Genomic DNA, 14428 nt, shown 5'->3' on the forward strand with positions numbered 1-14428 from the left:
TCTCCCCCAGTTCTCCTGGCAGCATTATTATCTATTTTATCACCCCTGATTTTGACATCAAGCATGGCCAACTCAGTTTCTGCCTCGTACAGGAAAAATTGCTGTTATTAGCAATTTTTTTAAAAAATGAAACCTATAAAGAAGGGAAGTAAAGAAAATATATGCAAAAAGAAAGTTTTAAAAAGCTTTCCCATATTTCCATGGTCACCTGAATAGATGCTATTGGGTTCATAGGAGATGCAACTGACCATTGATCACTAGGAAGTCTGTAAAGGCAGTAAGGGTCGCAGCTAAGAAACCATAGAATGCTGGGGATATAGTTAAGGAGCTACACTTCTATGACTTGGATATGTTTAACTGTATGCAAATTCTCAATTCTCACACATATGGAAGTCATAGAGGAGGAGGGCATGAGTGACATTTATGAGAGATGAATTATACTATCTTGTATTAGATTTTGCTCTCAGTGAGGTTATACTGAACATTATCCAAGAGTGTTGAGATCTCAAGTCAGGGAACGCTACAGTCAAGGCAATCATTATAGTAATACATTACATTACAATTATTGTTACAGGTTTGTCACATGAAAGCAAAAGGCATATATATCACTCATTTAAAGATAAGGCTTTCATTTCAATCTCCTAGTTATGAATCATGTGACTTAGGGCAAATTACATGGTTTATCTGAGCTTGATGTCCCCTGAATATACCAGTGATATATTTTTAATCTAGTAGTTACCCCATATTTTTATTTCATTAATTAATTCAAAGAAAAATCCTATGCAATGTCATTTATAAGTTTATCACAATTTTTTGGAACAGTGCTGGTTTTATTGGGATAAAGTTATGCCAAAGTATTTTCCATAGTTACTTTAATCATTGACTCTGTGAGTGAGTACCTTTACATCATGCAGGCCTCCAGGGACTGTTTAGGTAATCTCTGCTGTTTTCAGTTTCCTCCCTGGCATTGCCCCTTACATTTTCTCACTAGGGAATGCACAGGGTGCTCTGGGTCATTAGCAGGCACCACGAGGTAGAATTTTAAAAGTCTCTCAAATTATTTGAGCATCAATTATATGTGACTTCTTCAGGGAGCATCTCAAAAAAGGACAAGCCTAAATTCTCCCCACTTAAAGAAAAGGTAAGAGTAACTTAGGAGACGGAAATCCAATTCTTCATTAGAGGCGAGTAGATTGGAATTGTGCTTTGGTTATCACCATGGTGTTGGTAATTTCCCATTACTCTTGGCTTCTGAGTATGGACACACTTATGGTTACTCACAGCTGATTCTAAAATGCCACAAAAACTCATTATCTCCTTTGTGAGCTGGGGTTCCCTGGCACAGAATGGTATTTTTAGGGCCTTAAATCCTATGACTTAACTAAATATCATAGATTCGTTTGACTTATGTAAGTCGATAGTGGCATTTAGATATTGCAAGTAAAGAAGAAGTTAAGCTTTCCAGATAAAATATAGGATTCCCAATTACATTTGCATTACAGATAAACAACAAAAACTTTTAATGTTATGTAATATTTGATAAATATTATTTTATATAAAAATATTCAATGTAATTGTGGGGAAAATGTATTTTATACATGTATTACCCATGCAATGCTTTATATACTACAAATACGTTTACTATAAGATATACATTTTTTATATGTAAGGAGAAACTCCAATGATAAACTTGTATGTTTATTTAGTTGTTTGCTTTTTTCCTCTACTGGCTGCTTACTACTCAGTTTGTTTTTACACACTGACTGTATTTATCTTCAACAGGGTATATTTCATATTAAGTATTCTTATCACAATAAAATTAAAGCATAAATATCAAAAAAAATGAGCAGGGCGAAAGAATCTAGATATCTTCTGAGAGAGGAATAACTGGCACTAACAATGGAGCTAAACTCAAATAACACCAGAATAATTCTTAGCAAAGCACTGAAGACTTCAGCTTGTGGGGATTGGTGCTGGAATTCAGAATTCCTTTGCTGAATCCAGTGCATCTCCTATTCTATAGGAAAGCCCACAATAGCAGGCCCTGCAACAAATGTTCTTATTTGTGAAAGAGGAAAGATCCCCAAAACAGAGTGAGATCAAGGCGGGAACAGCAGACAACCTGATCTAGGAAAGCGGAACAGAAGTGGCTCACGAATTTCCACATTTGCCTCCCGCTGCCCATCCCATTCACTAATCCTTGGATCAGACAGGCTAAATGGATACCAAAAAAACGATAGATTCCTAGAATTCTGCCAACAGCCATAGGGTGACTCCTGCCTCAGCTGCTCTTAACTGTCGGTTTGGACCTTGTGCCAAGCTCCCAGGAGTTTCTACCTGATAGCTGGCCAGTCTAAAGCTGAGCATTACATTACATAACTCTATTTTGTGTTTTAACTGGCTGAATATTTTGAACTCCAATTGAAAATCATGCTTGCAGAGTTCCAGATTTTCACTGAAGAGAAACTCAGTGCAAGAGGAAGTAAACACGAGTGGGTTGAGCTAACGCAGCTTCACTGTCTTCAATCAGAGCAGTTCCACTTCGTTTTCCTGACTTCCCACGTAAATTTTATGAAATGAAGAAGACAGGGCTTACCATTGAAACATTTGAAAATCACAGCGTTATACTCTATATAACTCCATTGTACAATTCAAGAAATAAAGTGACAGTAATATGAGATTCAATAATTACTCATATAAATATTAATGTGCTTTTTTATCATATTTACAAGGGAGGAATAAATTAATGCATATAAATATCATATTAGAGGAAAGAAAGCATATAAAATTAAATATTTAAAATGCCTAAATATTGATATTAACTATTTTAGCAGAAATGGATCCAGATTTTATGTCTTTTGAAGCTTATACAAGTTTGAAGATTTTCTTTTTAAAAAAGAAAAAAGGTTACACATGTAAATGATGGCATTAATGTGAATATTTATTTAGAATGGAAAAAAAAATTTAAATTTCAGTTGTCAATGAGCAAGTACTCACAAATATTACAAAAGTATAAATGTAGTAGTTTTATTAGTGAAATTTTAGATATATCTCAGCATATTGGGTAGTAAGAGAGTTCTTAGAAGTCATTCCAACACCAGAATAGATAGCATTATTAATGATAAATTTGGCTTTCATAAATACACCCACTAAATATCAAATAAGGTATTATTAACTCAGTCTCTCCTTAGTTGGACCCCACAAATATTTGTGCACTCGCCAATGCACTATGATATTAGTTGACTATGATGGAGTCAAAGTTGGAATGGAAAGAAAAAGTGTGCTTGATTCAGCTTAAAATATCTTACATTTGCAACTTTTAAATACATCACTTTGTGACTGTATTGTTAGGGCTCCACCTAGATCTTTAAAAGTTCAAATGAGGGGCCTAAAATCTTAAACATCATTAACTTCACATTATCTCTGTCTCTCTTTTAGAAAATCAAAATTCTACAAGACTTCTCAGACAGAAATTTAAGTGTACTAAAGAAAAATTGTGATACCATTGTATAGGTGAAATAAATATTTCTAATATGTACATGGCTTTTTAAAAAGTCAATGGATATGTTCCAAACATTGTTGACTCTAGTTAGAGTTTAATCTGTCATAACAGTGTGTGTTTCATGTGCATCATTTCTCTAAGAAAGTAAAAGATTCTATCACTTAATTTTAAAACTAGATGTGGGAATTATTTCTATCCCTTATTATGAAAAACTAGAGGCCTGGTGCACAGAATCATGCACCGGTGGGGTCCCTTGGCCTAGCCTGCAGGATTGGGCCAAAACCAGCTTTCTGGCATCCCCTGAGGGGTTCTGGATTGAGAGAGGGTGCAGGCCAAGCTGAGGAACCCCACTGGTGCATGATTGTGGCCAGGGAGGGACCGAAGGAGGGCCCCAGGGTGTGTCCAGTCTGGCTCACCCAGTCCAGACTGGCAGGACCCCAACAGCAAACTAACCTACCAGTTGGAGCGTCTGCCCCCTGGTGGTCAGTGTGTGTCATAGCAACTGGTCAAACAGTCATACAGATGGTCGGACACTTAGCATATTAGGCTTTTATTATATAGGATTTTTTTTCAATCTGCCTGCAAAGATTATAATTATGTTTAGGTGACACTGCATTGAAAGCTAATAACCTCTTTTTTCTTTGCAGAGCTATCTGGACACAATGAGCCAACAGAATCTAACATCACTGACTGAATTCATTCTCATGGGAGTCACAAAGCAGCCTGAGCTACAGGTTCCACTTTTCATGGCCTTCCTCATCATCTACACAATCACAGTGGTAGGCAACCTGGGCATGATCATCTTGACCCAGGTGGACTCCCGCCTACACACACCTATGTATTTTTTTATCAAACAGCTGGCTTTCATTGATCTTGGCAATTCCACTGTCATTTGTCCCAAGATGCTGGTGAATTTTGTTATGGATCAAAATGTCATTTCATATTATGCATGTGCCACCCAATTGGCTTTCTTCCTTATGTTTATTATCAGTGAATTTTTCATCTTATCAGCCATGGCCTATGACCGCTATTCGGCCATCTGTAACCCTTTGCTCTACAATGTTATTATGTCCCAGAGACGCTGTCATGTGCTGGTGGGTATTCCATACCTGTACAGTATCTTTCAGGCTCTACTGTTCACTATTAAGATTTTTACATTGGACTTTTGTGGCTCTAATGTCATCAATCATTTCTACTGTGATGATGTGCCCTTGGTACTTTTGCTCTGTTCAAATGCACAAGAAATAGAATTGCTGATCATATTATTTTCAGCACTTAATTTGCTCTCTTCCCTGCTGGTAGTTTTGGTATCTTACATTCTCATTCTGATTGCCATATTTCGAATGCATTCTGCAGAGGGCAGGAAAAAAGCTTTCTCCACATGTGGTTCTCATCTGACAATGGTGGTTGTATTCTATGGGTCGCTACTATTTATGTACACACAGCCCAAATCCACTCACTCCTTTGATACTGATAAAATGGCCTCTGTGTTTTACACTTTAGTGATCCCTATGCTTAATCCCTTGATATACAGTTTAAGGAACAAAGAGGTAAAAAATGCCTTCCACAGGGTCTTTAGGAATCCATGTAAACTTTGTATTTAATATTCAATATGGAATATTGTCCTAATAACTTTGATAAAGGCAAATGTCACTATTTCTAATATATATAATTGCATTCTTTGTTTTAATTCAGAGCAAAACTAATTATAATGTACAAATAGATTGTTTCCCTAATATTCAGCCAAGTTAATCCTCATATTTTAGATCTTAAATGATACTTCCTCCTTAGCATTTCTTGATTCCAGAGAGAGAAAAGCAGAGAGAAAGAGAGATAGAAACATCAATGGTGAGAAAGAATCATTGATCAACTGTCTCCTACATACCCTCTACTGAGGGCATGTGCCCTGACTGGGAAGTGATCTGAGACCTCCTGATTCATAGGTTGAAGCTCAACCACTGAGCCAGACCAGCCCGGCTCTTGCTTTTGATTTAAGGTTTCTTTTAGTAATACCATAGGAGTTGATATTTCTCTCAGTTGAAACACCTACTAAATTCTACCTCAGTAAACTATGTGTTTCTTTCTGTGTTTTTATTGTCATTATTTTTCAGTTAGGGACCTTTTCAATTTTGTTTTTATTCTGTTTTCTTAACTTATTACAGCAGTGTAAATAAAGTAAGTTTCTTGCAGACAACATATAGATGGATAATGATTTTGTTTAAACTTCTTCTTTGGAGAATTTAACTCATTTACATTTAAAGTAACTACAGATAATGATGGCATACTTCTGGCATGTTGCTCTCTGTTTCCCATACATCGTCTCTTTCTCTTATTGATCATCCTTTCTTCTATAATAAGATCTTGAGTTTGTGGATGAACCCTATATTGGGCATGCCTACAGTGAAAGTCCATAAGGCTGTTAAAAGAATGTTCAGAGAACTGTAAGCTGGAAAACTCCAGAGGTCACACAGGTAGGAAGCCTCAATAAGAGGACACAACCTGGCTGTTTATCTAATTGTGTGTCTGGAAATGTGTTTATTAAAGACAGCAGTCTTCTTACCCAGCCCCCCAAACCTCCTTCCCTCTGGCCACCATCAGTCTAATCTCTCTATCATCTATTTTGCTCTTTAGATTCTACATATAAGTGAAATAATATGTTATTTGTTATAATATAGAATTAATAATACATGTAAAGATCTCAGAAATAAAAGTTACTTAAGACTGCTACTCATATAGTTTGAAAATAAGCTTCAAAAAGAGTTTTCTGATCCTTGTTTAAAAAATTGAAGATTTCTAGGAAGACACAAAAACATTACAGCAGTCATTAACATAAACTTCACAAAAGTCACAATCCAATCACAAATACTAGCTATATGGAACACATCATCTTACTCAGGAGATGATTAACATAGATCTTGAAATAACAGTGATGGTGGAATTTTCAGGCAAAGACTTTAAAACATGTATATGTTTGTAGTGTAAGCCCTGATATTTGTGTTTGTTTTCAATCTTATTTTTGTTATGCAAGTTACTGACTTAGGTTTTGGATGCCCCGATATCAATTTCAAAGAGGCATCCACTTCAAAGCCTATCACTATGGAAAACAGTATTGAGATTCCTCAAAAATGTAAAACTGGAACTGCTTTATGACCCAGCAATTCCACTTCTGGGTATATATCCAAAGTAATCCAAAAACAAGTTAAAAAAAATGCACCTCTATGTTCATTGCAGGGTTACTTACAATAACCAAGCTATGGAAGCCACTCAAGTGCCCATCAGTAGATAAAGAGATAAAAAAAGGGGTGGTGCATATATACTGAGTGGCCAGATTATTATGACCACCCCATCAGTACAATGAAGTGAATTAGTTATGCAAGTAATAATAATAATAAAACCTTGAGAGTATTTGCTTAGGAAGTTTTCAATATTCAGTATTTTTGGAAGTGTCAATGAAGTACTGATGGGGACGTCATAATAATCTGGCCGGTCATAATAATCTGGCTACTTTGTATATACAACTAGTGACCCAGTGGACAGATTCATGCATATTGAAAGGAAATTAATTAGAAGATGGCCAGTGGGGCAGGACTGGGCGAGATGGGCTGGACAAGACCTGGTGCCAACCTCCCATGGTTCCTCCCTGGCCGGCCACACCTGGGTGGCTCCACGGCTCAAAGGGCATCTGCAGAGTGAGCAGGGTCCTCTGGCAGGTGGGGTCCATCGGCCTGGCCTGCAGAAATCAGGCCAAAACCCACTTTCTGACTTCCCCCAGAGGGGTCCTGTAGAGCGAGAGGGCACTCTGCAAAGTTGCTGTCATACAGGGTGTGGAACACAAATGCAAGCGTGCAGTAAACCAGATTCAGGGCTAACAGTGCCCCAGCAACAACATAACCCATGGCCAAAGGTGGAATCATGTAGCCCTGTAAGGAATTGGGATCCCTCCTCTCTGGTTTTGGGGTGCATCACCCAAGTTACTGCAGTATGGCAGTTCCTGCATTAAGCATCTTCCCCCTGGTGGTCAGTGCACATCATAGTGGCTGTTTGGACGGTAGGAGGGACACTTAGCATATTAGCCTTTTATATATATAGATGGGATACCATTCAGCCCTAAAAAAAATAAAATCTTACCATTTACAACAGCATGGATGGACCTAGAGGGTGTCATGCTAAGTAAAATAAGTCAGACAAAGACAAACACCATATTATTGCACTTGTATGTAGAATTTAAAGAGCAAAATAAATGAACAAACAAAATAAAAACAGGCTCATAGAGAGATCAGACTGATGGTTGCCAGTGGGGAGAAGGTTTGGAGGGCTGGGTAAAAAGACTGCTCTCTTGAATAAACACATTGCCAGCCACACAATTAGATAAGTAGCCAGGCTGCATCCCCTCATTGAGGCTTCTTGATGTTTGGCCCAGATGTGCTGTGTAATTTCAGGTCTTGTAATTAATAAACCTGTATCTCTTTAAAGTTTCCTGTTGGTTATTGACAAAGGGCATCTCGCGACCATGGAAACTACAAGGGCTGGTCCATCCACAACATTGAATATTGATAGGCTGAGATCAGTACAAAACAAGGTTCAATATAATTGAATGATTTAATAACAACACTAACCTTTTGAGGAGACAAATAAAATATTAAAAAGTAATCAAACAGGATTTCTAGTGGTTAAAATGTAATATCAAATATGAACAAATATTTTTGAATGAGAATAATAGAAGATTATACACTGAAAAAGAAATGATAACTACACTTAAACATATTACAATATACACTACCCAAATGAAGCCAGAGAGAAAGCAAAATACTAAATAAACACCATGAAAATAGTCTCAGTGATCTGTAGAACAATGACAAGCTACATACTGTACATTTAAATGTGGGTCCAAGTTGAAAAAAATGAACCACGTGGGGCAGAGAAACCATTGGAATAGAAGTGGCCAAATTTCTTCCAGCCAGTTGATGTTGCTCAGTGGTTGAACGTGGGCGTATGAACCAGGGGGTCACATGCCCTGGTTGTGGGCTCAATCTCCAAAGGTAGAGAGCAGGAGGCAGCTGATCAATGATTCTCTTTCATCATTGATGTTTCTGTCTCTCTCTCCCTCTCCATTCCTCTCTGAAATAATAAAAATATATTTGAAAAAAATTTCTTCCCAATTTATTTTCATTAAAAAAACTATACTCCTAAAGATATAAGGAGCTAAGACAATTCTAAGCAATATAAACAAAAAGGAAATTAAACCGAAGCACATCACAATTAAACTTGAAAAGCAGTGATAAAGAAAAATCCTTAAAAACAGATAAAGATGAAAGATACTTTGTAATCAGCTGAAGAAAAGATTTATTACTGATTTATTGGCAGATACAAGTCAAAAGACATTGTTTCATGACAATCAAATGTTGAATCATTTTCTTAAGAAGTCAATTCATTTACTCACATATTGTGTGTATGTGTGTATAATGTACAAGATACTGACAAAGGCATATGAATAATTATGGTGTTTAGTGATATTGCATATTTATTTTTTTTAGTTAGACCCAGGTAAGAAATATTTTTTACTTTTCCTAATGGGATATTCTGAGAATAATTAACAGAAATCCAGGTGCTCTCTCCCTCGGGTAATTACTTGCAACCCTTTTACCAGATTAAAACTTGAACAAAATGAGTGTCAGGAGAGTAGAAAAACATTTAAATATGTTCTCCAACAACTGATGATTAAAACAGTAGGAAGTCAAAGCAGATTCTCCACTCAGGTGAGTAGAAAACTCTGGTTTGAAAATTTAAGCAAACAGCTTAAACTGAATTATCACCAAAGATCTTGAAGAGCATTATGCTCTGCAAAACTGTCTTTTTTCTTTGCACGATACATATCTGCCATCAATAGGAGTAATGGGCAGGACAGACCTGACACTCTGCCCTATATATTTACACCATCTTAGTTTTCCAATGGACGTACTGCTTCAGTCATCGATAGTAACAAGGGTTTTTGTCTATTTTTATTTATGAAATGTCCTTTCTGTCCCGCTTTTCATTTCCTATCTCTTCAGGGTGACCTTAACATAAAGGAAGCATTGTGCTTATAAAAATATATTCCAAAGACATCATGGCTTTATTTGAATCCTGACTTCACCATCTATTATCTGAGTGACCGAGGTTAATTTATTTCCCTCCCTGTGCCTCATTTTCCTTGACTCTCAAATTGATATGGTTATAGTACTGTTCACTCCCTACAGTTATTGTGTGGGCCATAAGAGTTAATATATGTAAAGTGCTCAGAACGGTGCTTAGCACACAATGCGTCCTTTATTGGTGCTTGATAGTCATTTGTATTCTTCTTTCCATGCCTCTTCACTAAGAGTTCATGAATAATCAGAATGATCAAGTCATTTGTATGCAAAGAGGAATATATGACTGGAAAATCATTAGAAGTGTCTCCATAAGCAAGAACAACAGATGTGCCAAATAAGGACTAAGATAGCAATAACAAAATACTAAAATTTACATATCATGGCCTTAGATTTTGTATTTGGTAAATAAGCTGAACTTATAATGAAAAGTATTAATATATATATATTTTTTTTCAGATTTTTCTCAATCACTCCACCAACTGTTTAGAAAGCCTTTTGTCTTGTTACTTTAAAGAGACATGGTGATTGTCAATAATGCAAAGATTATGATTCAGGTGCTTATGTTTGTTTACAAATTACTTCAAATATTGAAAAAGCTGAAATAGAGTAGGTAGGTCTTTTGACATACTGTACTTCAGATGACTTTGGATCAAAAAAGGAGGTCATAATAGCTACTAGTATATCAAAACAACCACTTCAAAGTATCTTGCCCCTTTAAAGCATACTTTACCAAAGTTTCAATGACTGTGTGCATTGTATCAGTCTCAGACTATCAATAGTGATGTTATCAGCGAGGGATGCTTGCGGGCACACACCTGGGCCTTACTATTTGGACAAGCCTCAGGTATTTCCTACCAGAGCCAACACTGAGACAAAATGCAAGAAGGCAAAAGCAGGGTTATTCAAGCAGTAAGTTACCTAGGTCACCCAGGGCTTTGTAAATGGGAACTTTAGAGGTGAGGCAGCCTGTCTCTTTCTCTAATTGTGCAGCTGCAATACATTTATTCGAGATGGATGCCATTGAAATGGATATGTTATCAATCAAAAAATTATTGTCAGAAACTTACGGTACAATCAAAAGAGCTAATTATCAATGTGAATGTAGATATGCAAAGCTTTGGCCAGATGGGAAGAGGAGTCTCTATTTATAATTTAAGACCAAGAATATGTCTTTGTATCTCATACATTATGTATTCAATTCTCATAGAAGATAGCATCTCCAATGATAGTTGTATTGATTTTATACCTTACACAGGTTAACTAGAAGAACCATATGGAGAAACACAATCATACTGCAGTGAGCAAGGTGACTGAATTTATTCTCATGGGGATCACAGACAACCCTGGGCTGCAGGCACCTCTCTTCGGATTCTTCCTGGTCATATACTTGATCACAGTGTTGGGCAATCTGGGCATGGTTATCTTGACCCATTTGGACTCCAAGCTACATACTCCCATGTACTTTTTTCTTAGACATTTGTCCATTACTGATCTCGGTTACTCCACTGTCATTGGCCCCAAAATGATGGCAAACTTTGTGGTGCACAAAAATACAATTTCCTACAATTGGTGTGCCACCCAGCTGGCACTGTTTGAGATTTTCATTATCACTGAACTGTTTATTCTATCAGCAATGGCCTATGATCGTTATGTTGCCATCTGCAAACCTCTTCTCTATGTGGTCATCATGGCAGAGAAAGTGCGATGGGTGCTGGTACTCATGCCCTATCTCTACAGTACATTTGTGTCGCTATTCCTCACAATTAAGTTATTTAGACTGTCCTTCTGTGGCTCTAACATCATCAGTTATTTTTACTGTGACTGTCTCCCTCTAATATCCCTGCTATGTTCTGACACACATGAACTAGAACTGATCATTTTGATCTTTTCAGGCTGTAACTTGCTCTCCTCCCTCTTGATTGTTCTTGTATCCTACATGTTTATTCTTGTGGCTATTCTCCGAATGAGGTCACCTGAGGGGAGGTACAAAGCCTTCTCCACCTGCAGCTCCCATCTGACGGTGGTGGTCGTGTTCTATGGGACCTTATTGTTTATTTACCTGCAACCCAAATCCAGCCATACCTTTGATATTGACAAAATGGCCTCTGTGTTTTACACCCTGGTGATTCCAATGCTGAATCCATTGATCTACAGCCTAAGGAACAAAGAAGTAAAAGATGCGCTGAAAAGAACTTTGACTAATCAGTGCAAAATCCCTACTTAAAATCTTAATATTCAGTGGCAAAGGTGGGACTTTGCTTAATGTTCTGTCAGTCCAATTACAGCATCAAAAGTTAGAAATGTTTTACCAGGTTATGTTTTCTTCCTCTTCTGGATGAAACATTTTTCTCTGATATCTCCCTGTAGTCTTCTTCACTTCAATAAGATATATATTGTAGCCAGATAATCGAAGTTCTGAGTTATTTTTCAAGGTGAGAGTTGAAATTACTTAGAAATAAGGAAAATCACATAAAATTTTTGTTTGAATTTAGACTTACAGAGGTAAACATAAAAAAGTCCTAAATATTTAAAATGGTGTAAAATTAACCAGAAAAAATAGTAATATATATTTTATAGTAGTCACTGTATATTAAAGATAAATAAGATTAAACCAAGAAGAATGTGCAGTGAAGACAGGAGGCAAGAAAGTAAGCAAATGTGTGAATGATGATAACACAGCATGAACAAACTGTTTCAGGAATCTAGGTTTATTAACCATTATCACCCCAATAACTTTAATTTTTAAAAGAACCTAGGCTATATAGGATATAAAGCACGCCACCTCAGAATAACATTTTCAAACCAGATTGAGTTAATAACTTTTATCTCAAAGATACAGTGGGTATATGGGAAGATTTTTTTTCACTAGGGACCACAAAAAAGAAAAAAGTCACCATTGACAGGTCCTCACACTGTGGCTAACTTTGGCTTATTGAAGCCTCCTGGTACCCAAGCTCACTTTGGATTAGAAAACTCAAGATAAATGAATTAACTGGCCACCTGTTGGAATGACTTCAATATCGTTGAACAATCTATAGCAGTAGCAACAAAGATGAAAGATAACTGGTAGAACCCAAGGTGAAATGCATTTTCAGTCATGTCTATTTTATCTCCTTCATGAGCTCGTGTGCACAGAGACAATATTTTGCATGGACTCAGGAAACACTAGGCTTCATTCACATTGTGTCCCACTTAGTCACATCTTAGTATTCTCCTTGTTGTTCAAATAGCATTATTTAGATTTTTAAAAATATATACATTACCTCAATCATGCTTTTTTCAATCTATTGTCATATTCCAAGTAATAGTTGTGAGGACATTAACCAGTACATGAACCAAGGTCTCTTTATTTCAAATCCATGCATTTTATTTATTTCCCCCTTTTTGGAATGTACTGGAATTTATTTTATTAAGAGTTGATCTTAAGTGTTCTTGCCACAAAATAAATGATAAACAAGTTTGGATGATGAATATGGTAATGAGCTTGATTGTTGTAATAATTTCATAATATATATTTGTATATCAAAATATTAAATTGTACACCCAAAATAAATATAATTGTTATCAATTGTAATCTCAATAAAACTTGAATTTTTCAACTTTTTTAAAAAATGGAATAAAACAAACTGAACAAACTAAAAGAAATACAAAATTGCATCATCTAATCATATCAGTTGTATTTACCATGTTAGCTTCAGATCCTGTCCCTAAGCACATTTATTGTTATGAATGAATTTTATTTTCTTGACCAACATTTTTATACTATACTTCAAAAACTTGGTCATATATATTTTTTGTCAAATTCTATTACTTCCATTACTTTACACAATCTATGAGTAAAGTTAAATAATATTAATAGCATTCTCCAGTATCATCCATATAGGACGGAATTTTAAAAATGTAATACTAAAGAACTAAACATGGAAGAGCAAATACCAAACTGTTAATGGCAGTTACCTTTGGGGAGCAGAGTGCAATTGGTTGGGAGGGAGGAATAGTGGATGTGAAGGGTACACATTCACTTTTTAATCTATATTATTCTGGCTTGCTTGAATTTGTATCAATGAGAATATATTTATTGTATAATTTTTAATTGGTATTTAAAAAGTGTTTTTAAATAGCAGGTTAACTGTGTTGTACAAAAAAATCTGTTAGAATTAATAAACAAATTCTGTAAAGTTGAAGGATACAAAGTCAACATTCAGAAATCAGTGCATTTCTATATACTAACAATGAACAATATGAAAAGAAAATTACAAAAACAATTCCCTCTATAATAGCATCAAAAATAATAAAATACTTGAGAGTAAAATTAACCAAGAAGGTGGAAGACTTGTACATTTAAAACCATAAAATATTGCTAAAGGAAATTAAAGGAGACACAAATAAGTGGAAAGACATCCTTTTTCATTAACTGGAAGATTTATTCTTAAAATGTGCATACCACCCAAACCAATCTACTTGCTAAAAAGTACAGTAATCAAAATGGTGTGGTTCTGGCATAAAGAAAAACATATAGACCAATGAAATAGAACCCAGATCAAAACAACAATGAGGAACTATCTCACACCTGTCAGAATGGCTATCATCAACAAATCAACAAACGACAAGGGCTGGAGAGGATGCAGAGAAAAAGGAACGCTCTTGCATTGCTGGTGGGAATGCAGACTGTTGTAGTCACTGAGGAAAACAGTAAGGCATTTCCTCAAAAAATTAAAAATGAAACTTCCATTTGACCCAATAATTCCACTTCTAGGACTACTAGTATATCCCAAGAAAACAGAAACACCAATCA

At 36.0% G+C, this 14428-nt stretch overlaps 2 protein-coding genes across 2 annotated transcripts; both read left to right on the forward strand.

Moving 5' to 3' along the window:
* Window positions 1–4164: 4164 nt before the first annotated feature.
* Window positions 4165–5106, forward strand: OR8K5 (olfactory receptor family 8 subfamily K member 5; the record flags this gene model as incomplete). The annotated part of the gene is made up of 1 exon (XM_081099993.1): window positions 4165–5106. One exon carries the CDS (start codon window positions 4165–4167, stop codon window positions 5104–5106), a length of 942 nt encoding a protein of 313 aa, XP_080956119.1.
* Window positions 5107–10906: 5800 nt separating this feature from the next.
* OR8K1 (olfactory receptor family 8 subfamily K member 1) lies at window positions 10907–11857 on the forward strand (the record flags this gene model as incomplete). Its single annotated transcript, XM_081099981.1, has 1 exon — window positions 10907–11857. The coding sequence occupies one exon, from the start codon at window positions 10907–10909 to the stop codon at window positions 11855–11857; it is 951 nt and encodes a 316-aa protein (XP_080956107.1).
* Between the last annotated feature and the right edge of the window lie 2571 nt (window positions 11858–14428).

This window comes from Myotis nattereri, assembly GCF_964212035.1.
Source record: "Myotis nattereri genome assembly, chromosome: 9".
NCBI classification, from domain to species: Eukaryota; Metazoa; Chordata; class Mammalia; order Chiroptera; family Vespertilionidae; genus Myotis; species Myotis nattereri.